The following is a 24,828-nucleotide window of genomic DNA, read 5'->3' on the forward strand; positions in this document are numbered from 1 at the left end:
ATGTTTAAAACTCATTGTTTTTACAATAGTAAACCAATAAAACACCAAAATTTGTAGGAAATTAGAGACCACCAACCCTACTATTAATATAATAGATGATTACAAAATATGCTATTACAATTTGAGGTGGGTCCAATTCTTCTATAAATTTTTGAGAAACAGTGCAATTGCTCAAAATAAGTAAAATTAAATTTCTATAATTGAAAATTTTGAAATTTAATGTATAACCTAAATTAATACTGAAATTCTTTTGGTCAATGTTGACTTTATAAAACTGAAAAAAAAAACATCACAAAGGACTAGTTTAAAACCATAATTAGTCAACAATTTTTTTTATCAAGATTAATCATAAATGGTAAATATATCTAAGTGATGAACTATGAACCATATCAAACTAGTGTTTGTGGCGGTGAAATACTTTTATTCACCGATTGATAATAAGTTTAGTTTGTGTATCTTATATATAAGTGTTGGTCCCTTTAAATTTTCAATTGTGGGATTCTAACAAAGCACGAGAAAACAAAATTGAAGAATGGAGAAAGATCTTAAATGGGATTTGAATCCATCTCAGAGTTAGCTTCGGTGCATCATGAGAAAAACGAGGAACACCTATGCAGCATATCTATCGGCGAACTTAACATCAATACACACTTGGCGCCAAACCTATAAGAGAATATTTATAATGGGCTTAAACCCTTTGTATTGGGCCTATTGGTTGAGATATTCATCTCCCACATGGATGGGCCTATTGGCAGAACCGGAAATAGAATTGAGAGGTAATTTCAGCAAACCGACTCCGTTCATATATATCCTCTCGATTTCCTTGTTTTCTTCTTCTCTTCTGTAACTCACTTTCCCGTCGAGTCCGAGACTTCGCCGAATATGACCGCCGATTCAACTGTCGCACACGAAAATAGCGTCGTTTCAAACGGCGATGTCTCCAACGGAAACACCACCGCTTCCTCGAAGAAATCTCGCGAGAGTGACCGTCGCCGCCGTAGACGGAAGCAGAAGAAGAACAATAAAGCATCTCAGGCTGATGTAGATGAAAAGGACGTTTCGGCTGCTACTGATACTAAGGAGAATGCGGATCCGCAGAAACAGGTTAGCTTTGTGTTATGTTTTTCTCATTTTATTTATGTTATTTGAGATTTTCTAGGGTTATATTTTTAGGGTTTGTGTTTGTATTTTGTCTTTTGTTGATGATTTCTGATCTTCGTTTTGTTGTTAGGTTTCTGAGGAGATTGTGATAGAGTATGTTCCAGAGAAGGCTGACTTTGAAGATGGTTTTAACGATGAGTTTAAGGAAATCTTTGAGAAGTTCAACTTCCGGGAACCTATTGCCTCTGAGGAAGATGGTAAGAAGGATGAGTCTGAAGAGAAAGAAGATGTAAAGAAGAAGGTTAACTCAGACTCAGACTCAGACGAGGAAGAGCAGGATAACCAGCTCAAAGAGAAAGGCATCTCTAATAAGAAGAAAAAGGTCCATCTCAAACCTGAGTATTTACCTCTAGTTAGTTTCTTGTTTTAAGCTTGGTATACCACATTTTTCTAATTCTAAAAATTCTGAATCTCTGTTTTCTCAGCTTCAACGGAGGATGAAGATTGCTGAGCTGAAGCAGGTTTCTGCTAGGCCTGATGTTGTTGAGGTATGAATGCTTTTCTTTGGCTCAAAGATTTCCAAAATATGGGTATCTAAAGCTTCAACTCGTTGTGTGACTCTTTATATGTTATTCATTATTTCTGTTTAATATTTTCAGGTCTGGGACGCTACTTCAGCAGATCCAAAGCTGTTGGTGTTTTTGAAGTCCTATCGGAATACAGTTCCTGTTCCAAGACATTGGTCCCAGAAGAGAAAATATTTGCAGGTTTGTGATAATTTGAGTAATGGTAGTGTAGTTAACTATATATGTTTCTGTGATTTGTGGGTGTGGCACATAGGGGAATTATATCAAGAGGGATAGAACGTTTGTGATAACCATGTCAATTAAGTTTCCTTATACCTATATATGCTTCTTGCAGGAGAACGTCTGTGATAACCATGGAGCCTGGACTTGTAGGTGTAACCGGAGAGGACTCTTATTATTATTATTTTTGTTTATATATGAAATCTGTGGTGCTTAGTTTGGAGATGTTTGATGCTTTTCTAGGAAAAGTGTTTAATGTATCAGCTGGGTGGGATATATTCCATTCACATACTGTAATTTTGTGCTTTTGCTTAGATTCTCTTGGATTTGTAGCATCCTAGGATTCTGCCAAGTTTCCTTGTTACAGTTATTTATTGCTTGCTCCTTTCTTTCTTAAGTTGGTGACATCTCAGCGGGGTTTCATTTTTGCAGGGTAAGCGTGGTATTGAGAAGCAGCCATTTCATCTTCCTGATTTCATTGCTGCAACCGGAATTGAGAAAATTAGACAGGTATCTTGTCTTGGAACCCATGGTGTTTCTTTTCTATTCGCTCTCACATTTTTCTGTCAGAAGTCGTTTAGTGTTATGAAAATATATACTAATTGTGTATGAAGAGAAATGCCATCATTAGAATTTTTGCACATTTCAACTTCGATTTTCCATAGGACCAAAGCTTATTTTCCTAGTATCAGTAGATTTCTGGATTAGATGGCCACTGCTTGTGTGCTTTAGACTGATTCTCTTTCTTTTCTGTCTTAGGCATACACTGTATCTGCTTTAAATCTGCTTCAAATTTAAGCTATTCTTTGTCAATTTTAGTTGGATCAGTCTAGGTGTAAGTAGCTAAATGTTTCTACTAGTCAGCTAATTCTTGGTGTGGTTTTTGTGCAGGCTTACATTGAGAAAGAAGATGGTAAAAAGTTGAAGCAAAAGCAACGGGAGCGAATGCAGCCAAAGATGGGAAAGATGGACATTGACTACCAGGTTTGAATCTTTGTTTTGTGGTGATTATGTAATGATTTTTGTTCTATAACTGATAAGTGAAAATGTACCTTTCTTTCTTAGGTCCTCCATGATGCATTCTTCAAATACCAAACAAAGCCTAAGCTGTCAGCTCTAGGTGATTTGTATTTTGAAGGGAAAGAATTTGAGGTACTCCTTGTGACATGTTTTACATCTTTATATATTATTACATTACTTGGTTTTATCCTTTGTGTACCTGAATCTAATTACAAACGTTTGGGAAATAGGTTAAACTGAGGGAGATGAAACCAGGGCTTTTATCACATGACTTAAAAGAAGCTCTTGGTATGCCTGAAGGCGCTCCACCCCCATGGCTAATTAATATGCAGGTGAGTTACCTTGACTTATCTTTTTAATTATTCTGATTGAAGTTGAATTGTTCACCTTAAATTCTTCTTTAACAGAGATATGGTCCTCCTCCTTCTTACCCACATCTGAAAATTCCTGGTTTGAATGCTCCTATTCCACTGGGAGCTAGCTTTGGTTATCATCCTGGCGGCTGGGGAAAACCTCCGGTTGATGAAGTAAGCAATTTGATCTACATTCTTCTTTTCAACTATTTTCTGTGACATGTTTTATTTTTACTCATTTCTTCTTATCGTTTGTGTTATATAGACTGGGCGTCCATTGTATGGAGATGTCTTTGGTGTCCTGCAACAAGATCAGCCTAACTATGAGGTAATTGTTTTCATCTCAGAGTTCTGTTATAAAAATTTACCTTTAAAAGGATAGTTGGTGTGGTTACTAGTGAATACTAACTACAATGTATAATGTTCCTGTTGAATATCTAGAGATCATTAAAAATGACTGGTTATTCTTTTATCATTATTTTAGGAGGAGCCTATTGATAAGAGCAAGCACTGGGGTGATTTAGAGGAAGAGGAAGAAGAAGAGGAGGAGGAAGAGGAGGAACAAGAAGAGGAGATGGATGAGGAGGACTTAGAAGACGGCACTGAATCTGTTGATACATTGTCAAGGTATTGTATTGCCTAGGCGATTTACATTGATGAGGTTTATTTGATTTGTTTGCTTATCATGTTACTGATTTGTATTTGTTCCCTTCTTTTCAGCACTCCTACTGGTATAGAGACACCGGATGCGATTGAACTTCGTAAGGATCAGAGAAAGGAACCCGATAGGCCTCTATACCAGGTACGAAACCTAATTCTGATAATCTAACGCTCCTTTTCTAATAATTGATGTCAAGTAATATTTCACCATTGCTGCACTTAACTGTTGTTGTATTTTAAATGTATATTGTGAAGGTTCTCGAAGAAAAGTCAGAGGGTGTTGCTGCTGGAACAGTGCTGGGAACCACTCACACATATGTTATTAAGACTGGTACTCAAGACAAGACTGGAGCCAAAAGGGTGAGCAATCTGTTGTTATATTACCAAATGTGTTTAGAAAGGAATGTGTAGATTGTGGTAGATGGCATAATTTCATTGTTAGTTAAAAAGGTAGTTTGGTCAAAATGGGTCGTGTTAGTAATTATACTCCAGAGTCCCATGTGTTCTTGAGAAACGCTGATTCGCAGTAGCTTAGGAATTGTTAATGATAGTTGCGTATAGAGATTCAGTTAAGGTAGCTTCTCGTAAGCTTTGGTCGTAACATCTCAGTCTGCTCTTTGCGTTATGACAAGTGGCGAATATATATGCATTTGTGTTTGAATTTGAGCAGGTTGATTTGCTGAGAGGGCAAAAGACAGACAGAGTGGATGTCAGTTTACAGCCAGAGGAGCTGGATGCTATGGAAAATGTTTTACCTGCCAAGTAAGTAGCAACACATTTGTTAATTGTACATGAATTCATAAGACAAAACAAATATATAGTTCTAAACTCCACGATTGACTTTTTTTTGAAGGTATGAGGAGGCAAGAGAAGAAGAGAAATTGCGCAATAAGCCAGTGGACTTGAGTGACATGGTCGTCGAGGTAATGACTCTTTCTCTCTTCCTCTATATATATTTGAAAAAACTATTATTATGAATGCGGATGATTAAGCTTTTTTATACCTGGTTGGTTAACAGCATGTGCAGCAGAATAGTAGGAAGAGGAAAATGCATGACAAGGAAGGGAAGAAGAAGAAAGATTTCAAATTCTGAGGGTAGCAAGGAGATCTATGGAAGAGACGAAAGGATTCTGGATTATAGACATGCGAGATAGAGAGAAAGAGAGATTCATGTTCTACATTTTGAGTCTTTTGAGTCAGAGATCTCGAGTTTTAGTAGTAATGCTGTTCTATTACTATGTAATCTGAAGGCTGAAGTAAAACGTGTTTTGGGGATTTGAAGTTTCAAAGCCTGAAAAACCAAAAACCTGGAAGAAAAAAAGGAAAAAAAAAAGGCTTTGTTTCGTAAACTTGGTCTCAGATGTTTGAACTTAGCTCCTTAATTTCTCGTGTCTTCTTCAGTAAAGAGTAAACATTTGCCCAACTCCTGAGCCATCAATTCTTGATATAATCCTACCTTCAGTCACAATTCCAAATTTTGGGAAAGAGGTTAACACTCAAAAGAGCTGTGATCGAGTTTCAACTCGTGTTTAACTCTACAGCTAACAGAGTACTCACTTTCTCGGGTCATAAAGTCAACACTGGCTACTTCTTTTGGTAAGGTGTTCATAAATTTACCATTCCTGTCTCAGTTAAGACCAAGATCACGATAAAGCCTTAACAAGAAAACTCGTTACTGTCTGAAAAGGAATTATACTGAACGGTCTAAGATTGACGTCATAAGCAGAGGGATATGATGCTCATGGTCTTTGTCCTTACTAAAAGTTTTGCCAATCCAAGTTCAAAGTGTCTCAAATCAAATCAAGATCATCATTTAAACACAAAAATAGTAGAATTTCTTACTAAAAACACAAACTGAGAAAACCGTAAAGTTTCCTCGTTTATTCATCACAACCATTATATTATGCTGCATATAAAAAACTAGTACATTCGGAATCGAGACAAAAGGATCCTCATGATCATAATCTATATTAGCTATAACATTACATGGCAATATATATATAATCATTATCATGACTATATATTATAAAGATGGGATTTTTCTTATTCTCTTTAACAATAAGCGATACACTTCTTCTTACAATCCATTGTGCATCCTCCTCCCCCACCTCCACCGCCGTATCCTTTCCCGGAGCGGCTAAAAGAGCTGAAACACTTAGCCGGACACCTCAGCTTCTTGCCGTTACAAGGTCCTTTCTCTTTACAAGTCACCGTTGGCCTAACCACACCTCCTTTCCCAAAACCACCTTTTGGACCACCGAAACCTCCGCCGTACCCACCGCCCATTCCGCTCCCTGGAAAGCCGTTTCCAAACCCGGGTATACCATCAAATCCGGATCCGGGTACTCCTCCAAATCCTAAACCATCGTTCCCACTCTTCTGACGAGATGATTCAGTTGCAGAGACGAAGATGAGAAGAAGAAGGGAAGCTAAAAGGAAAGATTTAGTGAACATGTTGGTTGTGTAGATATTTGGTGGGTTTATGATGGAGATTAATGAGAAATAGTTGGATGAGATATATATATATATATAAAGTAGAGAAAGAGCATTAAATAGGGAGACATGAAAATACAGTTAAGACATTGATTCGTGGACTTTAGTGTGTAATACTTCACTTTTAATGCCCTCACTTCGCAAACAAGACTCTTTACTTCACTTGTATAGTTGTGTATGTGTCTATCCTTCTCTCGTTTCCGTAACTCGTTGAGAGACTTGTCTAAATATATTTTGTTTTTGCAGCTCACTTGGCCACATTTAATTTACGCATGTGTTGTTATTAAACTCGACAGATCGTTTTAATTAAAATTTTATTAGTGGAGGACTTTTGTGACAGATGTGTTCACGGTCAAAAAGTTTGGTAAAATTCAACTTTTTAATTATATTCTATGATGGTGAGTTCATTTGTATACGATTGTTCATGAAGGTTATTTTTACAAAATGAAGCTTCGTAATTTGTCTATCCAAATTCTAATATAGTCATTCGTAAACTCTAATATGGTTGATAATCAAATTTATAATGTCTACTTTTATACCAAACACAAACATTTTGCTTAGCAACTGATAGTATTACTTCACCAAAAGAAAAATTAGTGGTGTAAATAATCTCTAATATGGTTTTAATAAGACCCCACTCTTTAATTCAACTCAACCATATCAATTTTAGGTTTAAATCTAAATCTGTGCAGGTCTGATTAATAGTAGACTACTACTAGTATACAAAGTAAAAAAATTTGTCCAAGGTTTCATTAAATTTTAGGGTTGATTAATTGAAACTCTTCATTTAATTGGATTTGTTGACAAGTTGGTTCACTACTACAACACAGCTCTGTTCCTCTGTCCTTCGAGGACCTACCATGAATTTTTATATGATGGTGCAAATTAGTTTTATATATTTTTGATAAGTGTCCATGTTTTGTTTGCTAATTTTATACGACCTAATTATTGAAACTCATTGACAATTTTGGCCCATGTAGACTGATTGTTAAATATTCACTTGTGAAAGATGTATCCAGAGCTCTGTTCCTTTGTTTATATGTTGGTTCAGTACGAATATCAACTTTTTATTGATGGATACAATTTAACCACTAAAGCATAAAGTTAAAACAGTAACTGAGAAGTGAGCAAAGGTATCTGAAAGAATGGGAAACCAATGATTATTAATGATTTTGTTCAATCTAATTCTTAACATTATGACAAGTTTTTGTTATCAAACCAGTTCAAGCTTTAACTCTCTCTGCTCACCTGACAACTGCTTACACTTTTGAGTGGTCCTTGCTGCTCAGACCATGGAGATCGTTTGTTGTTTTCCTGAAAATATAACACAGTTTTATATATGATTCATCAGAAGATTAGTTACTCCGAATCTCGGATATCGAAATCAAAATGTATCAACTCTTCCAAGTGGGATTTGGACATATAGCTCAATCAGATGTAGCTTTTAGCTTTATCAATCCCCGAAGAAACCAAAACAAATCCATGGTTTGAAGAGGAAATTAAACAAAATTGAAAGGTAACATACTCTGATATCTGTGATAGAGTTGCAGGAGGAACATCTAACAGCCGGAGCTCCATAAGGGTACATGAGGAGCACTTTGCAATTGTTGCAATTCACCTGACCAACTTGGTTAGCTGTAAACAAAGAATGACGTATCAAAACCAATAAGAGGAGAAAGGTATGTTCATCAATTGAGTAGACTTTATTCACTGAAATAAAAAGGATGGAGTAATCAGCTTCGAAGAACAACTTTAGAAGATTCACACAATTTGCCCAAGAGTGGTAAGAGTGAAGGAAGATCCCATAAATAGTGTAATCTATAAAGGAGAAATTATAATGGTGTAGAGACCAACATGGTTCACAAAGCATAAGAGAAGATTCCTAGCAAAAGATAATTCTAGTATCAGCTAAGAACAAAACTCATTTAGAGTCTCATGAAGATTAACACTTTCGAAACGAGATTGATCACAAGAACACAGAGAATATCATTCACACAAGCTAAGCAAAACCAAAATGAGACAGCGTTCCCAAGATTGTTCCTTAAACATTTTCAAGTGACTTGAGATTATCAACACAAGCTTTCAAGTTATTGACATAGGAGATTAGCAATGGAAGAACCTTCAAGAACGAGATTAAGAGTGTGACAACAGGAGCACTTGACGCGTTTGGATCCTCTTAGATACGAAAGTAAACGCCTGCAAGATCCACATACCATTTGCGCCATCTCTGCAACCTCAAAACAACAACATTTATAAAAAAATTTCAGAAAATTCTTAATCATTCGCGAAATCTAAAATGGGTTCCCTCTAAAAGCTTACAACATCCACTAAAGACAGTTACTTTGATCAGACTGCACCAAGATGGAAGCAAAATAGACAAGGAACTATTAAAATACCGGGAATTTCGGCGGTGGTGGGATTGGGGTTTACGGCGGCGGCGGTTGGAGGAGGAAGAACTGCAGATTCCCATCCCGGAGGAGGTCCTTCTTCCTCCTCCTCCTCTTCTTCCTTTTTACGGTGATTTTGGTCTTCCTTCTTCTCTTCCATCACGTCTCTTTCGTCGGCGAAGATGTCAAAAGTTAAACTTGCCCTGAACGTTGACCAATAATTGACTTTTGTAAGTAAAAAATAAAAATGAACGAAAAATTTCACTACAAGACCATAAAAACAAAACAAAACAAATGCTTCAATGTTCCACATGACTCATCTCTTCGTAACATCCAAAGCCCAATTCATTCTTCACCACTTAAAATATTACGAAAGAAGCAACAAACATAACGGATAAGTGTTATCCTCATCTTCATCTTCAAACCCACCAAGAAAGAAAAGCAAAGAGAGTTTGGTATCAGTATCGCTATGAACATTGCCACTTATTATCATCAGTCAAACTTCATCTTGAATCCTCGCATAGACAAGACTTTAGCAGGGCTTCGACAAACAAGATCAAATAATATTACATTCATGCCAAGAACACAAGGAAGAAGAAGACCGTGTTTGGTAAGAGCATCTGCTGGAGAAGAAGAATCAGGCGATCAAAGCATACCTGAGAGAAGAAGTTTTTTGAGCTTAGCAGAGGCCGGTCTTGTGGAAATCTCCGGCCTTGGTGCTCACGAGAAGTTTCTCTGTCGACTAACGGTAAATTAAATTTGAGAAATTACTTACAATACCAAATTTAATTTCAATCGATTAAGTTTGTTGTTTTGATTCAAAATTAGATATTATTGGTATAGACAAGTTATTAAATATATTGAGTTATAGTCTTTTAGATGAAATATCGGATTTTATTGGACAGATATCGTCGTTGAACTTATTAAGAGTGATATCGGAGCAAGAAGGATGCTCAATAGAAGAGTTGAATGCAGGCAAAATATGTGACTGGTTCCTCAAGGACAAGCTCAAGAGAGAGCACAACATCGAATCTGCTGTTCTTCAATGGGATGATCCCGATTTCCCATTTTGATTATTCTTCTACTTTTTTGTTACATTAATTTAAAGGTTTCATCATATCCATTGGAAATCATCTGAATCTAATATATATTGAAAAGGTATGTGTCAGTTTCTTCATCAACAAGGTGAATGAATGTGTGCGAGCGAACACCTATCATAAGTCTTAATCTAATGTGGTGGTTATGACTAGAAGTCATATTTCATGAGTAACAAGAGCATGCTCCAAACGAATCTCATTCACATTCATTGTATACACAATGTCAAACCATTTTGGTGTCCCCTGGATCTCTCCATCCTCACGCTTTTCAATAGCAATCTCCCCACACCAAATGGTTGTTTCCTTATGGTACCCAACATACTTGACATTTTTCCACAGCACCACCATATTCCCACCATAACCTACCAATTTAGCACTAGTTAGAGAAACTTTAGGCCATGTTCTCATCCCAATCAACGTTGTCCATTTCTTTTTTTCCAGAGTCATACCAATCGATCATACGGTTACCATTTCTATTCCAACAATAAAACACGTCCTCTATCACACAGTAAGCTGATGAGCTACCCCATCCATCATTCATCTCTAAGTCTGCCTCTATCCATCTACCATTATGAAGCTTGTGAGTCACATTTTTATCCCGAGACCTCACATAGATAGTTCCTTCATACCCTATGCTTTCGTATCCATTGCCTATGCATATCTCCTCGCTAGGGATATGCATAAACTCCCAAGTTTGAGTTTTTGTATCAAAAACCTCCATCCATTTTGTTGGATCAAGATTTTTCTGGCCTCCTGCTACATATATTTTCCCATCAAGAGCGCAAGTAGATTGGAACACACGGGCTACCTTCATGGTTGGGGCCTCACGCCATGTGTGAGAATGACAGTCCATAACTTTGACGTTGAACGAAGGATGCTTACTATTAGGTTTGAATCCGCCAATGGAGTAGATGTTAGGACCAACAACCACTACACCATCCGACCATGATAAAGATTTATGATTTGAAATTGGGACCAAAATCTTTTTTGAGCTATTTGGTTTGTGGCAAAGAGTGAACCAACCTAGCGTTGTTCTACCGCTGCATGTAAGACTTTGCCGTAAGCACACGTAGAGACAATTCTCGGTGCGTCCTAAGAGGGTTGGAGTCTGGTAAAGCTCTGTTGAAGCAATGAGAGAGCTGAATCTCTTGGAGACTAAAGAGAGAACTGGATAGTACAACTTTGAGATACGAGCTAAACAGTCTATAACCAAATCATTAGGAAGAATCAGAAAATCCATCCTTCTTCTTTTAAAAGATGGCTCTTCTCTGTCCATCCGTCTGCTTTTGCTTACACACGAGACCACTAGTTGTTGATCGGCTTTGTCCTTTTCTCTCTCAGTGTTGCTTTTCACGCAAGACATTCTTTGTTTTTGCGCTTAGGCTCCTTACCGATCTCACCAAAAGTTTTTATAATAATATATGAGCTTTCATAATCTATATACTGTATATAGGGTATTATCATTCTCATTAATTAGGATATTAAACTTTTTATATGTATTTTGCTCTTCTTTTTCTTTTCTTTTTTTTGGGTTAACTTTCCTTTTTTGAGAAAAAAAACTAAACTTAACAGAATCGAAAACAAACTGAAACAAAAATGGAAAGTATTGATTAGCTCTTTCCATTAAGGTCGTCTTCACGGTGGACATTAACCAATCGTTGACAATATTACTTTCTACACGTATTATCCATGACTCCATGAGTGTGTTTTGTAATAGGAACCTTGTCCCAAAATATAACAAAATCATCTGATTATAACTGTCAATTTTTTGGCAAATGTTCAACACTAAAATATGTGGAAAAGAAGAATGAGAGATTTTTTGGAGGTTTACTCAACCATTCAATGTTAAAGAAGACTTAAAAGAAGTGTTCTTGGATGATCCAAACTGGGTTCTCTAGGAACTTTTTGCTTGGTTTCAAGATCTAGCGAGCTTTGGTTTTACAGAAAATATGCGGTTAAGAGTCGCTGCCAAGCGAATCCCACCTTGTGCAAGTCTCTTCTCCACAATGGGTAACCGTGAAAGGAAATAGTCATCTGCAGAGAAAGCAGGAGATCAAGTTGTGTTGTGTCCATCATTGAAGAAAAAAGCTATGATCTTGTTTCAGAGCTAGTAGATAGAAACTTTGAATTCAATGCTCAGAGAGTATGTATACCTCCTAAAGTAGTCCCTGGAGTAGCGTTCCTGTAAGCATACTTGCAGGCAAGATCAATGCTTTCAGAAGCATACCTTAATACATCAAAGAACATACAGAATCAAAAACGGTATGCTAACTAAAGCCAGATACTCTTTGTTATTCGGCAACATTACAGACTTTTCTCGCTTCTTGTTGCAGTTAAAAGTCTCTACAAAGGAAGTTTATCAAATATAGATAGATGCTTACTGATTTGGACAGGCCTTTTGGTTAAATTGACATGACTCCCACAATGGAATATCATTTGACCAGCCGTTCTATATTAAGACAGTAGTAAAAACAAACACTTAATGTAAGTTGATATAGATGGCTATAACTTGCTGAAGCTGATCAGAGAAGGCAAGATTGTACCTTGAGTTTGGCTTGAAGGGCTTGTATCATGCGTGGAAGGCTTGAATTGTAATATGTTTCTAGAGCAGACTCAATTATCATGTTATCCCAGACCTTCAAGTTAAGATCATTCCAGTTCCGAGTCAGGAAAGATATTTTTCTGGCAGCAATATGACCATAAACAAAACACTTACATGGTGCAAAGTTGTTTTGTGATGGTACCATTTGACTATTATATTGTTACACCTAAATCTCCAAGAAAACCAGTATGCAAGGGCTGAAAAATCAAAATCCACATAAACATTAGCCAAACACATACTCTGTGTTGTTACTATACACTAGTCAAAGCTCCAGTGTAAACAGAGTAGCCTCAACTGCATATAACTCTGACAGCATTTGATTCCTCTGAAATTTGCAAAAGGGATTAAACCTGATGAACATCTCCTATATAATGTGATATGAACATCAGAGCCTCTGTCAAGTTAACTGTAAACAAAAAGTGACTAGTCACACTAAGCTCAATATTGTCACCTATACACAAATCTGTAAACTGTAATATAAGAAAAAGTATCTGCAGATTTACTAAAAGCCTTTAACTTACAGTGGGAAATCCTCTGTGAGTTTTCAGAAGCAGACATTAATTGGTTTGTGTAATTGAAGATTGCCCCTGTCACACACAAGTCTTTATGCTTATTAGCGTCGTGGCAGTCCCCTTCACTCAAGAGAAAAACAAAGACTTAAACTTAGCATACAAAAATTTCTGCAACAACATATACAGTAGAAACAGAAACATGTGTATGAAAAAGATAAACATACGACAATATTCATAGTTGCATCTGTACTCAGGTGTGTTAACATAGTGCAAAACACTAGTCCATTTCCATTGGGATAGGTGTTTGATTTCATCTGGCCATGAGCAAAAAGATGCTAGATCTCCTTCAGCAGATTCAGGCAGAAGTTTCCTCACTGCAGCTATAGTCACATCCTCAAAGTATCCCTGAGGATTTGGAAATAAAAAAAAACTGAGATCTTTAAACCACAAAGCTATTACCTTTTCTCACAGTCCTAACAAATAAGCTCCTATATACTTTCACTTTCACAGCTCTGAAGCTAAAGTGATTAAACACTCTCAAGCATCACAAGTAATTAAACACTCTCAAGCAACACAACCAACAGAACAAATCTCCACACATCTGTAATCAAGATTCAAGAAACTAATCAAGATATTCACCTCGGCTATTTTGCAGACAGTGTAATGACCTTCCTTCCCCCAACAGAGAGCTCCACACACAAGCTGTGTAAGAACGACTACACTCGCAAACCACAACGACAATCTCATTCTGAAACACAGAGCTTTCAATTTCCTAACAATCACAAGACGTCAAGGTCAGTCTCTAATCTAGATTGCCAAACCAACATCGTGGGTTTATCGTAAAGCAAATAGAACACGATTCAAGAAGATATGTGAAGTCAACGAATTACCTAATAAAGGGCCTTGATCTTTGATCTTTGCTTTGCCTCAGCTTTCTTTGATTTTCTTTTGCTTTACTCTTCTTCCAATGGGTAATTAAAAACTAATTATTCTTCAGTAACGAGTTTTCTAGTTTGATTAGTTTAATCAAAAACTAACAAGCTGTATCATTCACATAAAGCTGTTGAGATAACATTCCAAAGGGTCCTTCCTTTAACATTAGTATCAAGTGACTAAGACTCGCACATGGTGAAGCTTTCAAGAACGAGGTTAACAGTAGTCTGGTACCAAGACCACTTCACGTGTCTTTGGATTCTCTTTGATACTAAAGCAATCGCCATACCATTTATACGAATGAAATTTGCAACTGGGGTAGCTTCTTTACAACCAAAATCTACCCAAATTAAAGTAATAGCAATTTTTTTTGATTAAAACTTAGAAAATGAATTGTTTCTTCCCTAAGAAGCGTGTATCTCTCTTTCCCTCCAACTCCATGGCTAATTTATTTCCTAGGATGTTCTTTGGCGTAGTAGCTTATGATTTAGCTGATACTTAGCTTAGATAATGCTGTGATAGTGGATCTTGCGGTACAAAACAAGCCGATCATATGATATAAACTAGCCCTGGGCAAAATATTCGTTAGATTCGATTCTCTTCGATATTCGTTTCGATTCGATTCGAAAAATTCAAATATCTATAAGATATTGAACCGAAGCAAATATGAAAATGTAGTATTCGTAAAAACCGAAGCAAATAACAAATATTGATTTTCTTAGTGCCGAATATCCGCTTCGCTTCGTATATTTATATATAATATAAATCATTTTATAATATATATATAATATGTGTATTTATAGATTTGGGTATATATCTTATAGGTTTATTATTTAAATTATTATATTTTGGTCCGTTGTTTTTTTTGCTAAATGTTGTTCTTAAGCAAATAAAACTTTATTAGAAAAATCAATATTAAAAATAAAATGTGAAAATTCTATGGACGGTGGTTACATTTTCTTCTTATTTTGAAAACATGTCAAACAAGAACCTCTAATATCTCATATTTTGCACTTTATATTTGTGTACTATATGTTTTTAGTTTAAAAAAAAAATTAGATGGGTCGAAGCGAAGCGAAGCAAGTAATTCGCAAATATTACGAAAAATATTCGAATATTCGAAGTTCCGAATACTCGAAAATTTACGAAGCGAAGCAAATAGCAAAAGCGAAGCAAATCACAAATATCACAAATTTTCCGAATATTCGCTTCGTGCCCAGGGCTAATATAAACTATAGTTTATACTAAAAAATAGATCATGGAGACTAATAACATATTCATAACGTATGAAAATATTATCCGGGTGAGATAATTTATTGTTTACTACTTAGAATGCTCGAAATATTTTTACTTTAGTCTTATTTTTGTATAAACATTTGTCTATTAATAACTTGTGTAATTATGGTTTTATATTTTAGGCTTTTCAAAAAGAAATGTGAACGACACTTGATAATTGGAACAATGAGTAAATGAGTGTATGAAAGAGTTGACAAAAAGAAATTAAGAAATGGTATCTATATGTCTAATCGGATATAAAACATTTCATAATCATAATCTTTATGAAGTGATCCATCAATAAATAGAATAAAATTTAACTTTGTAGCTTTAGTTTAGTCTACCTGTCTTATTTTCTTTAGCAAAATTATTATAAAACTTGATGTTTCCCATTTTATACAAATGTTTTGGAAATACTCATAAGCTTTCCCAAACATTCACAAGCTTTTTAAAGACATTTGTTAAACGATCTCACATATTGATATTTGGCCAAACCGGTTTATATTAATTTATCTGTCGGAAGAGCAAATGTAACACACAAATCGAAAATTCTTGTAGTAAAAGAAGGGTAATAGCTTTGGATCACATGTATTAGTGTGATCCCTTCACAATGTGATGAGTCTCCAAAATAATATATTCTCAACTCAAAAGGACAATTTATTATATTCTATGTTATCCGCAAAAATATGAAATTAGAAAAAAAAAACTATAAAATGTTGAAAGAATATTTCTATTGTTTCTGCGATGATAGAGTCTCTTTGTCGAACGATCAAGCCCACAAGCAAGACTATGATTCCAATCCTAAGAAACATACGACACGTGGATTTTATTCATGTCTCTCCAGTACGATCGGTCGATGCGATGATGCCCTTTGGATTAGTGATGATGGTACGAATATTAATTTTTATTCACATGAAAATTCGAATTCGAATTTGATAATATAAGGTCAGCCAATCTTTTAATGTGTTGATTATATTCTGCTATATACGGCTGTGGTCAATATTCCAATTTTTCTTTGCTTGCATGCACTACTAACATCTCTATAACCATGCATGGATTTTTATTATATTTTTATGATATCAAGCGAAATTCTTAAAATTTCAATTCACACATTTTGCATCTACGTATGCCTATAAATACCATCTTCATCAGTAAGGGTTTTAACATACAAATTCACATGATAAGATAAGAAGAGAAGTATATATAGAGAGAAATAAATAGTGCCGATGGTGAGAGTCTCTAGTTGTGTCGGAGGGTCTTGCATGGAAGAATAGAGAATGAGGTTGAGCCAAGGATGACTTGCCGATTCTTACCAAACGAAATCTTGAACTGATTGATGTTTTGGTTGTCCGGCAAGTTGACCTTGGCTCTGTTTCCTTCTCTTCTTTTCGATGTCAGACTACTCTCTACATATCTAATCTCATCATCATCGTCAACTTTCATCAAACTTTGCAGTTACACGGAAATGTTACTTCTTTTATTTTATTTTTTGCAAGGCTTTTGACACATGGTAGGTAATAGCGTTTGCGCCATATATTCTTTTACTCTACGTAAATGTATATATGTGGGAGTGGGATGTTTTGGTTTATCATTTAACGTTTTGAGTTATAAGGTTTTGGTTTTAACGGTAAAACTCTTAAGTTCAGTTTGATCGGTTTTGGTTTTTAAGGTTTTAAGATATGATCAAATCAGTCAGAATTTATGCTAATTTCAGTTCAGTATGGTTTAGGACAATCTTTGTTTGGCTTAGTTCAGTTTGATTTTTCAAGTCCACCCTTAATTTCAGCGCTTAGATGTTGACAATTATTGCACGTTTCATGCTTGTTTATTATAGTTAAAACTCAGGAACAATGGCAACCTTAACTACCAGTCTACCATCATGGTAGTACCAATACATATTGTTACAACAAAAAGAGTGTTATTAGATGTTCAAAAGTTTTACCCGAAAAAAGATGCTCAAATGAAACTCCTGGATCTTTCTTTATGCTCTAGCAAGCTTCGGTTTTGCAGAAAAAATACGGTTAAGAGTCGCAGCCAGGCGAATTCCGCCTTGTGCGATCCTCTTCTCTACAATGGGTAACCGAGAGACGAAATAGTAATCTGCAGAAAGAAATCAGAATATCAAACTACCAAAGCATTGATGCATATTGGAAAGCTATAAAAAAAATCTTGTTTCATAGTGAATACTCTGGTCTATAAATGCTCAGAGAGCAAGTATACCTCCTAAAGTAGTCCCTGCGGTGGCGTTCCTGTAAGCATACTTGCAGGCAAGTTCGATGCTTTCAGAAGCATATCTGAATAGACCAATAACATATAAAATCAAACAATGGTGATATATATGGAAAAATAAATGATAGCTAAAAGTCTAAAACCATATTCCTCTGATAATTAATCAGCAACTTTTATAGATCTTTTAACTGTGAATTCTTGCAACTAACACATATGCAAATGAAAAGCCTATTTTATATATGCTTACGGATTTGGGCAGGCCGCTTGGTTAAGTTGACATGACTCCCAAGCAGGAACATCATTTGACCAACCGCTCTAAATATATGAAGACACCAATTACAACAAACAATTAATCACTGTAAGTTGAGTTTAACTTGGATATGGTTATAACCTGATCAGGCTGACTATAGAAAGTAAAACAATACCTTGAGTTTGGTTTGAAGGGCTTGAATCATGCGTGTAAGACTTGAATTGTAGTATGTTTCCAGAGCAGAATCAATTATCATGTCATCCCAAACCTTCACAATTAAAGGGGTTCACAAGTTGGATCAGTAGAAAGATTATAGACTACAATTTTTCTTGAAATTTTAACTTTCAAAGTTAATCTTCCAGTTCCTAGCAAGAGAATCAGGAAAGAAATAACCATTTTACCATCAACATGATCGAAAACAAAGCACTTACACGGTGCAAATTAGTTTCTTGGTTGTACCAGTGGACTTTTATTTTGTTACCACCTAGATCTCCAAGAAAACCTTCATGTAAAGGCTGCGGAAAAATCCAAATCCATAATCAAAATTAGCCATATGTACTACTAAGTACTAACTGTACACTAATCTCAGCTGCAGTGTAATTAGAATAGCCTCCGTTGCATATAACAGAACATCACTTGGTTTCTAATATGATTACTCTGAAATTACAAAACCGAACTTATTAACCTGATGGATATCTCCCATATAATGTGATAAGAACATGAGAGCCTCTGTTAAGTTGTCTGCAAACGAAAACAAAAGACCAACTCACACAAGTATGCTCCATGTAACATACAGAACAAATTAGTAAAACCGAAACATAAATATGGTATCAAATTCTAACTCACAGTGGACTATACTCTGTGAGTTTTCAGAAGCAGACATTAGTTGGTTTGTGTAATTGAAGATTGCTCCTGTCACACACCAGTCTTTAGGGCAGTCCCCTTCACAAAAGACAACAAAACATATACATTTATGCCATTGTCAAAACAGAAACATGAATGAAAATTTGAAAGAAAAGATCAATAAATAAACCCACGAGAATACTCATAGTTGCATTTGTAATCAGGTGTGTCAGCAAAATGCAAAGCACCAGTCCATCGCCATTGAGGTAGCTTTTTGATTTCATCAGGCCATGAGCAAACAGCTGCTAGCTCACCATCTGCATATTCAGGCAGAAGTTTCTTCACTGCAACTAGAGTATCTTCCTTAAAATAACCCTTAAGATTTAAAAAAACAGTCTTATCAGATTATACAGAGTATTAACAACAGAGTATTAAATTGATGTTCAACTATCTTACAACACTCACTTATGTATTAAAGCTCTCAGATCTATAATCACGTAGTAACAATTACTATGACAAATTTAGAGTTTAGCTTTCGAAACTAAGTTGAACAATCTGTTCACCTGAGCTATTTTGCAGACAGCGTAATGACCATCATCTCCCTAACAGAGAGCTCCATTAACGAGCTGAGTAAGCACAAATATACTCACAACCCACATTCTCAGAGACAAACCCATTTCTGGAAAAAGCTTCCACCTTTTTGCTTTCCAAAAATAGAAACAGAGAAGCAGTTTCAAGTTTCAACGCACAGCAAGCAAAAAACAAATGGTTTTTCTTCAACTGTAGAACAAATGAGAACCAGATTCAAGCAGAGAAGACGAAGGAGAGAAGTCAAAGGAGTTTTGCTTACCTCGTAAGACGTGAATTTTTTTCGTTTTATCTACTCCATCACACTTCCATTGATGGTAGTATATATAATGTATGAATGAAAGAGAAAATACTAGTTTATTTTTGTATGTTTCACGTTATATATATTTGTTTACTGGTTAGTAGTTAGTGTTTACTGTTGAGTCATTAAATATAAGCAAGTCAAATGATTTCCACATGTTATTTGATTGTGGTGTGATTTAGTTACAAATTAATAAAATAAGGTATTCGTTGTAAACAAGAAATCATCCTTTTGAACCTAAAAGGTGATACCTGGTGAGACACTGAGTAAAGCATGGTCTAATAAAGAAGTGAGAATGATATAGTTAGGAGATGAACAATTCAAAAATACTGAAGTAGAAATAATGGAATCATCATGAACATAGAGATATCACTCACAAGTTAAGCAAAGCCAGCTTGTGATAACATTGCCAAGATCCTTCCTTTTTATAGTATCAAGAGCCTGAAGCTTTCAGTTGATACACATTACATATGGTGTAGTTCTAGATGTTGATAATAGAGTACAGTTTTGGTTTAAGTATAGCATAACAGAAACTAACTTGCTTTATGATTGCAAATGTTTGTAGGGGATCTTGTTATCAGTTTTATGAACCAGCAAGCTTAGGTTTTGGAGAAAAAATACGGTTAAGAGTGGCCGCCAAGCGAATCCCACCTTGTGCAAGTCTTTTCTCCACAACGGGTAAACGAGACAGAAAATAGTCATCTGCCGAACAGATGTAAGAGAAAGTCAAAGAACACAGCAGTACATGCAAGTGTATAACTGAGAGGAACATGTGTGGGGTAAACAAAGCTAAGATCTTCTTTCAGAGTGAATACTGAATGTCCAAAGTTCAACCTTATGTTTTCTAGAAACTTTTGAATTCAATGCTCAGGTAGTAAGTGTACCTCCTAAAGTAGTCCCGGGTGTAGCATTCCTGTAAGCATACTTGCAGGCCAGATTAATGCTTTCAGATGCATACCTAAACACATCCAAAACCGTACTGAATCAACAATGATGTCATTAGGAAAGAAGAATATGACAGCTAAAACTATATTTCTCTCCTATTCAAAATCTTTCTAGATCTCTTAATGCAAAATTTATCCAGTTTTCTGCGTTTAACAAGGCTGCAAGAAAAATGATTTTCATATCTTGATTGTTGAAAGAAAATGACATATCTATATGCTTACGGATTTGGACAGGCCGTTTTGTTAAGTTGACATGACTCCCACGACGGAACATCATTTGACCAGTTGTGCTGTATTCAACCAGCAGTTATAGCAAAAAATCAGTGTGAGTTAATTGGTTATATAACATACTGGCACTAGAGCTCCACAATATAAAGTAAGATCGTACCGTAAGATTGGTTTGAAGTGCTTGAATAAAGAGTGGAAGACTTTTATTGTAGTATGTTTTAAGAGCAGACTCAATTATCATGTTATCCCAGACCTTCATAATTGAAAGAAATTTTCGTAAGATTTTGGATCATTTGAAGATCATAGGAACACAATTTAGTCATTTCCAAAAGTGTAAATTATTCCATTTACGAGGTTAAACCAATCAGGAAAATCTACTTTTAGCTAGCATCAACATGATCGATAACAAACACTTACATGGTGCAAATTTGTTTTACGACGATACCAGCGGACTGTTATCGTGTTTCCACCTTCATCTCCCAGAAAACCAACATGCAAGGGCTGTGTAGATTACAAATAAATCAGACACAGGAATTGTTGTGACAAGACTCATTTAATTTTAAATGGGAAAGGGATTTACCTGATGAATATCACCAATAAAATGTGATAAGAACATGAGAGCCTCTGTCAAGTTGTCTGCAGACAAAGACAAATCATGGCTCTCTGCTTCATAGAACTCAAAACTGAAGCTTTAGAATCAGACTCATTATGATCTCACTCACAGTGGACTATATTATGCAAGTTTTCAGAAGCTGACATAAGTTGCATAGTGTAATTGAAAATCGCTGCTGTCACACACCGGTCTTGATGCTTATGAGTATCGTGGCAATCCCCTTCACAAAGACACAGCATATTAATTGGATTCCGGATATGATAATAGAAAGAAAAAAAAGGTAAGAAGTTGGAGTATGAAAGAATAAACCGACGACAATACTCATAGTTGCATCTGTAGTCAGGTGTGTCAACATAGTGCAAAGGGCTAGTCCATCGCCATTGCCAATGGTGCTTAATTTCATCAGGCCATGAGCAAACAGATGCTAGATCACCTTCAGCTGATTCAGGTAGAAGTTTCTTCACTGCAGCTGCAGTTTCTTCCTCAAAGTAGCTCTGAGGATTGAAAATGGCATTATCAGAGAGAGATCACAAAAGGTAAATTTTTTGTCTGCATAAATATTCAATCCTATTCAAGGGTATAGTCACTAGCCAGACGCCATCGCCATTGTAATCTCTTAAAGAGTATATATAACAGTTGTAGAGCTAGATTGAACTTCAATTTGGTAATAAAGTTCTCATCTTTATAAATCCCAGAGATTTCAGTAACTCTAGGGTTCAAGCTCAGAATCTGATTTTTACCTCGGCTATTTTGCAAACGGCGTAATGACCCTCTTTTCCCCAACACAAAGCTCCATGGATGAGCTGTGTAAGCACGAGTACTCTAGCAAACCACTGTCGCAGCGACATACTCATTCTGAATCAACTACAAAGTTTCGACTTTTTTTAATGTTACCACGTCTATCGAATCAAAGAGTTCGTTGCTCAATTTTGCTGAATTTGAAACTGGTTTCTATTTAAGTTTTTGAAATTGGTTTTATCAGAATTTAGAAGAACAAAGCTACAAGTCAAGAGGTACTATCACAAAGCCGTGACTTGTTGGTCTTTGCCTCTTCACTTGATGTATCTGACATTTTTTTTTCATTTAAAGCTGAAAATGAAACTAAAATCAAGTTCCTCCTATATCTTAGGAAAGGTCCTTTGTTGATTTTATCATTCCAAAGCCAATGTTGTTCAATTGTTCTAATTGTTCTAATTGTTCTTGTTAAAAAATTGTAATCTGGAATTTTAACGTTTGATTTAGTCGACTACAATTATTTGGTATACAACAGCTTATCTGATAAGATCTATGTTCCATAGTCATTAGTCTTTTTGACCCAAATCAGAGATACATAAAGCCAACAAAACAAACTCTTTGTAGATTTATTTGATTATTCACCATGATTCTTGTCACTGAACATTCTTCCTTTGCAGAGGATCAAGTCTCAAGCAGAATCTTACCAATATGCTTACTACTCTCCATAAGGCTATGAGCTTCTGCTGCTTGTGACAGTGGTAAATACTTGTAAATCACGGGTTTTACCTTCCCCGCTTCTATCGCTGGCCATACATTCTTCTCGACTTCCGCTACAACAACCGCTTTGTTTTCAGCACTTCTTGGTCTTAATGCAGCTCCTGTAGGAACAAAACAGATCAAGATTATCACTCGGTCTCAGTTTTGATTTTGAGATATATGATTGATTGATTGTGTGTTAAGCACCTAACACAGTGAGACGCTTTGGAAGTAGACTACTGAGTTTTATTTCTGCATTGGCTCCTCCCATCAAACCGATAATACATAACCTTCCATCGAAGTTTAAGCTGTCGAGGTTTTTCTGCAAATATGGTGCCCCGATGCAGTCCAAGATAACATCCACACCTTTCCCATTGGTTTCCGCTTTTACCTTTGCGACAAAGTCCTCAGTTTTGTAATTTATACAAACATCAGCCCCGAGTTCTTTGCAAGCAGCTAGCTTCTCCTCATTCCCTGTAAGTTCACAAAAAAATGGAACATTGTCAACAACACAAAAAAAATGAAAGTTATGTATGAATTGAAGCTTAAATCCAAACCTGCTGTGACAAATACTCTCACTCCTAGATGTTTAGCTATCTGAATTGCAAATGTCCCAATCCCACTAGAACCTCCATGAACCTGAGAATTCAACAACTATCAACATTAGCAAGGAGTAGACAAGATGTGAACTAAAACCTCAAGAGAGAAGAAAAAGTTAAAGGTGAGTAATAGATGAAGCATCTAGTATTGCTTGTACAAGAACTGGCTACTAACAAACCATAGAACGGTCTTATACATAGTAAGTGGAGATATGAAATACCAAGAATGATTCACCAGCGGAGAGGCGGCCCATCATGAAGACAGTCGACCAAACAGTGCATGCCACTTCAGGGAAAGCCACTGCATCCTTTAGCGAGATACCAGCAGGGATTGGGAGGATTTGTCCGGCAGGTACAGAAACTTTCTCTGCATAACCTCCTCCAGAAAGAAGAGCACACACCTGAGACAAAGGGAGTCAGAAATAAGTTTAACCCAAGACAACAACTTTATACTTTTAAAGTAGTCTTGTGGCAATAAGCCTAGTAAAGCTAAATAGCCTAAAGTAAAGCTATATAGCCTAATAAGCCTAAGGTGAAACCAAAGCCTAATCAAACACAAATCTGTAACAAGCCTCAGCAGCTAAAAACATGAAAACGAATAGAAACTAAACTGAAACAAATTAGTTTAAATTCAAATGTTCTATATCCTAAATAAGTAAGAACATGAGCGTGAACACTGAGAACTAAGCAATATATTCACACAAGTCTTAATCCAAGCTCGAAGATTCTACAGAACTTAAACACTGAGACACCAAGAGTATCATAAGCCCTAAACAAGTTTTCCCCCAATTCCCAGAAATGAAAATGACACAGGAATCGAGCTTCTACCTGGTCTCCAGCCTTCCAACGAGAGACGCTCTTTCCCACGGATTCAATAGTTCCAGAACACTCAAGACCAAGGTAAGGGCTTGAGCCAGGTGGTGGATTATAAAGGCCAAGTCTTTGAAGAGTATCAGCACGATTCACAGCAGTGGCACAAACCCTGATAAGAACCTCATCGTCCTTGACTTCTGGGTCTGCCACATCTCGTAGTTGCAGAACTTCCGGCTTACCTGGCTCCGAGATCACGATCGCCTTCATCCTCTAGCTTCCGTATTCAAATTTTCCTCTTTCTCTTTTAACTGGATAGTTCCGAGCAAACAAATGACAAGTGTTGACCAAAATTCCCAAACTTTAAACAGTTTTATTGGGTTTGGTCCGTCAAATTATAATTACTTCGGTTTGATTTAACCGCCACATTTGGGATTGAACCGCTTTATTTGCTATACTTTCACTCGTTCAGTATATGAGAAGCGGTTAAAATACGTGCATTGAAGATTGAGGTTAGGAGTCCAAATCTTCCATCATCTGAGTTTCTTTATGATTTTGTGCTCAGCCATGACGTAATCAATGAAGAAAACTCGATATAACTACCATCACAATCATGATCTCATATCTATAACTACCCAAAACATTTATATGGAACTTTTGGATCATATAATACCATACCAAACCATACCGACA

The 24,828-nt window shown here is 36.1% G+C and overlaps 8 protein-coding genes and 1 pseudogene across 9 annotated transcripts; 2 read left to right on the forward strand and 7 right to left on the reverse strand.

Moving 5' to 3' along the window:
* Window positions 1-852: 852 nt before the first annotated feature.
* On the forward strand, window positions 853-5,322 carry LOC17877631 (splicing factor 3B subunit 2). The gene is made up of 16 exons (XM_023779050.1): window positions 853-1,104; window positions 1,232-1,483; window positions 1,587-1,649; window positions 1,761-1,868; window positions 2,340-2,417; window positions 2,799-2,891; window positions 2,973-3,059; window positions 3,158-3,259; window positions 3,335-3,454; window positions 3,546-3,608; window positions 3,765-3,907; window positions 4,001-4,082; window positions 4,196-4,300; window positions 4,611-4,702; window positions 4,794-4,863; window positions 4,959-5,322. Exons 1-16 carry the CDS (start codon window positions 883-885, stop codon window positions 5,031-5,033), a joined length of 1,755 nt encoding a protein of 584 aa, XP_023634818.1. The 5' UTR covers window positions 853-882; the 3' UTR covers window positions 5,034-5,322.
* A 460-nt stretch (window positions 5,323-5,782) lies between these two features.
* LOC17877851 (neuropeptide-like protein 31) lies at window positions 5,783-6,546 on the reverse strand. The gene has a single exon (XM_006285962.2). The coding sequence runs from the start codon at window positions 6,392-6,394 to the stop codon at window positions 5,993-5,995; it is 402 nt and encodes a 133-aa protein (XP_006286024.1). The 5' UTR covers window positions 6,395-6,546; the 3' UTR covers window positions 5,783-5,992.
* Window positions 6,547-7,569: 1,023 nt separating this feature from the next.
* On the reverse strand, window positions 7,570-9,150 carry LOC17877969 (protein LOL2). Its single transcript, XM_006285946.2, has 4 exons — window positions 8,830-9,150; window positions 8,553-8,660; window positions 7,959-8,068; window positions 7,570-7,747 (listed from the first exon to the last, which is right to left on the reverse strand). Exons 1-4 carry the CDS (start codon window positions 9,131-9,133, stop codon window positions 7,664-7,666), a joined length of 606 nt encoding a protein of 201 aa, XP_006286008.2. The 5' UTR covers window positions 9,134-9,150; the 3' UTR covers window positions 7,570-7,663.
* Window positions 9,151-9,185: 35 nt separating this feature from the next.
* Window positions 9,186-9,988, forward strand: LOC17878052. The gene is made up of 2 exons (XM_006284637.2): window positions 9,186-9,568; window positions 9,726-9,988. Exons 1-2 carry the CDS (start codon window positions 9,290-9,292, stop codon window positions 9,891-9,893), a joined length of 447 nt encoding a protein of 148 aa, XP_006284699.1. The 5' UTR covers window positions 9,186-9,289; the 3' UTR covers window positions 9,894-9,988.
* An 85-nt stretch (window positions 9,989-10,073) lies between these two features.
* On the reverse strand, window positions 10,074-11,200 carry LOC17880693 (annotated as a pseudogene).
* Window positions 11,201-11,574: 374 nt separating this feature from the next.
* LOC17879474 (endonuclease 5) lies at window positions 11,575-13,975 on the reverse strand. Its single transcript, XM_023779276.1, is given in 11 exon segments — window positions 11,575-11,951; window positions 12,071-12,144; window positions 12,299-12,366; window positions 12,461-12,553; window positions 12,634-12,683; window positions 12,686-12,716; window positions 12,870-12,925; window positions 13,041-13,151; window positions 13,256-13,436; window positions 13,671-13,803; window positions 13,922-13,975. Coding segments are annotated over 10 exon segments (891 nt in total). The 5' UTR covers window positions 13,779-13,803; window positions 13,922-13,975; the 3' UTR covers window positions 11,575-11,832.
* Window positions 13,976-17,035: 3,060 nt separating this feature from the next.
* Window positions 17,036-19,680, reverse strand: LOC17880476 (endonuclease 3). The gene is given in 9 exon segments (XM_023779623.1): window positions 17,036-17,339; window positions 17,460-17,533; window positions 17,716-17,783; window positions 17,894-17,986; window positions 18,150-18,233; window positions 18,404-18,459; window positions 18,565-18,660; window positions 18,756-18,936; window positions 19,125-19,680. Coding segments are annotated over 9 exon segments (885 nt in total). The 5' UTR covers window positions 19,239-19,680; the 3' UTR covers window positions 17,036-17,220.
* Window positions 19,681-19,845: 165 nt separating this feature from the next.
* On the reverse strand, window positions 19,846-22,283 carry LOC17880388 (endonuclease 4). Of its 2 annotated transcripts, XM_006282855.2 has the most exons (9): window positions 21,976-22,283; window positions 21,549-21,729; window positions 21,345-21,455; window positions 21,203-21,258; window positions 21,040-21,123; window positions 20,783-20,875; window positions 20,617-20,684; window positions 20,335-20,408; window positions 19,852-20,152 (listed from the first exon to the last, which is right to left on the reverse strand). In XM_006282855.2, exons 1-9 carry the CDS (start codon window positions 22,087-22,089, stop codon window positions 20,034-20,036), a joined length of 900 nt encoding a protein of 299 aa, XP_006282917.1. In that variant the 5' UTR covers window positions 22,090-22,283; the 3' UTR covers window positions 19,852-20,033. The 2 variants fall into 2 exon arrangements, with proteins under 2 accessions (XP_023635390.1, XP_006282917.1); XM_023779622.1 differs by having other exon boundaries at window positions 19,846-20,152; window positions 21,345-21,729.
* Window positions 22,284-22,444: 161 nt separating this feature from the next.
* LOC17879527 (quinone oxidoreductase PIG3) lies at window positions 22,445-24,467 on the reverse strand. The gene is made up of 5 exons (XM_006284037.2): window positions 24,154-24,467; window positions 23,547-23,726; window positions 23,284-23,365; window positions 22,934-23,200; window positions 22,445-22,848 (listed from the first exon to the last, which is right to left on the reverse strand). Exons 1-5 carry the CDS (start codon window positions 24,403-24,405, stop codon window positions 22,652-22,654), a joined length of 978 nt encoding a protein of 325 aa, XP_006284099.1. The 5' UTR covers window positions 24,406-24,467; the 3' UTR covers window positions 22,445-22,651.
* Between the last annotated feature and the right edge of the window lie 361 nt (window positions 24,468-24,828).

The sequence above is a fragment of the Capsella rubella genome, unplaced genomic scaffold, assembly GCF_000375325.1.
Source record: "Capsella rubella cultivar Monte Gargano unplaced genomic scaffold, Caprub1_0 scaffold_7, whole genome shotgun sequence".
NCBI classification, from domain to species: domain Eukaryota; kingdom Viridiplantae; phylum Streptophyta; class Magnoliopsida; order Brassicales; family Brassicaceae; genus Capsella; species Capsella rubella.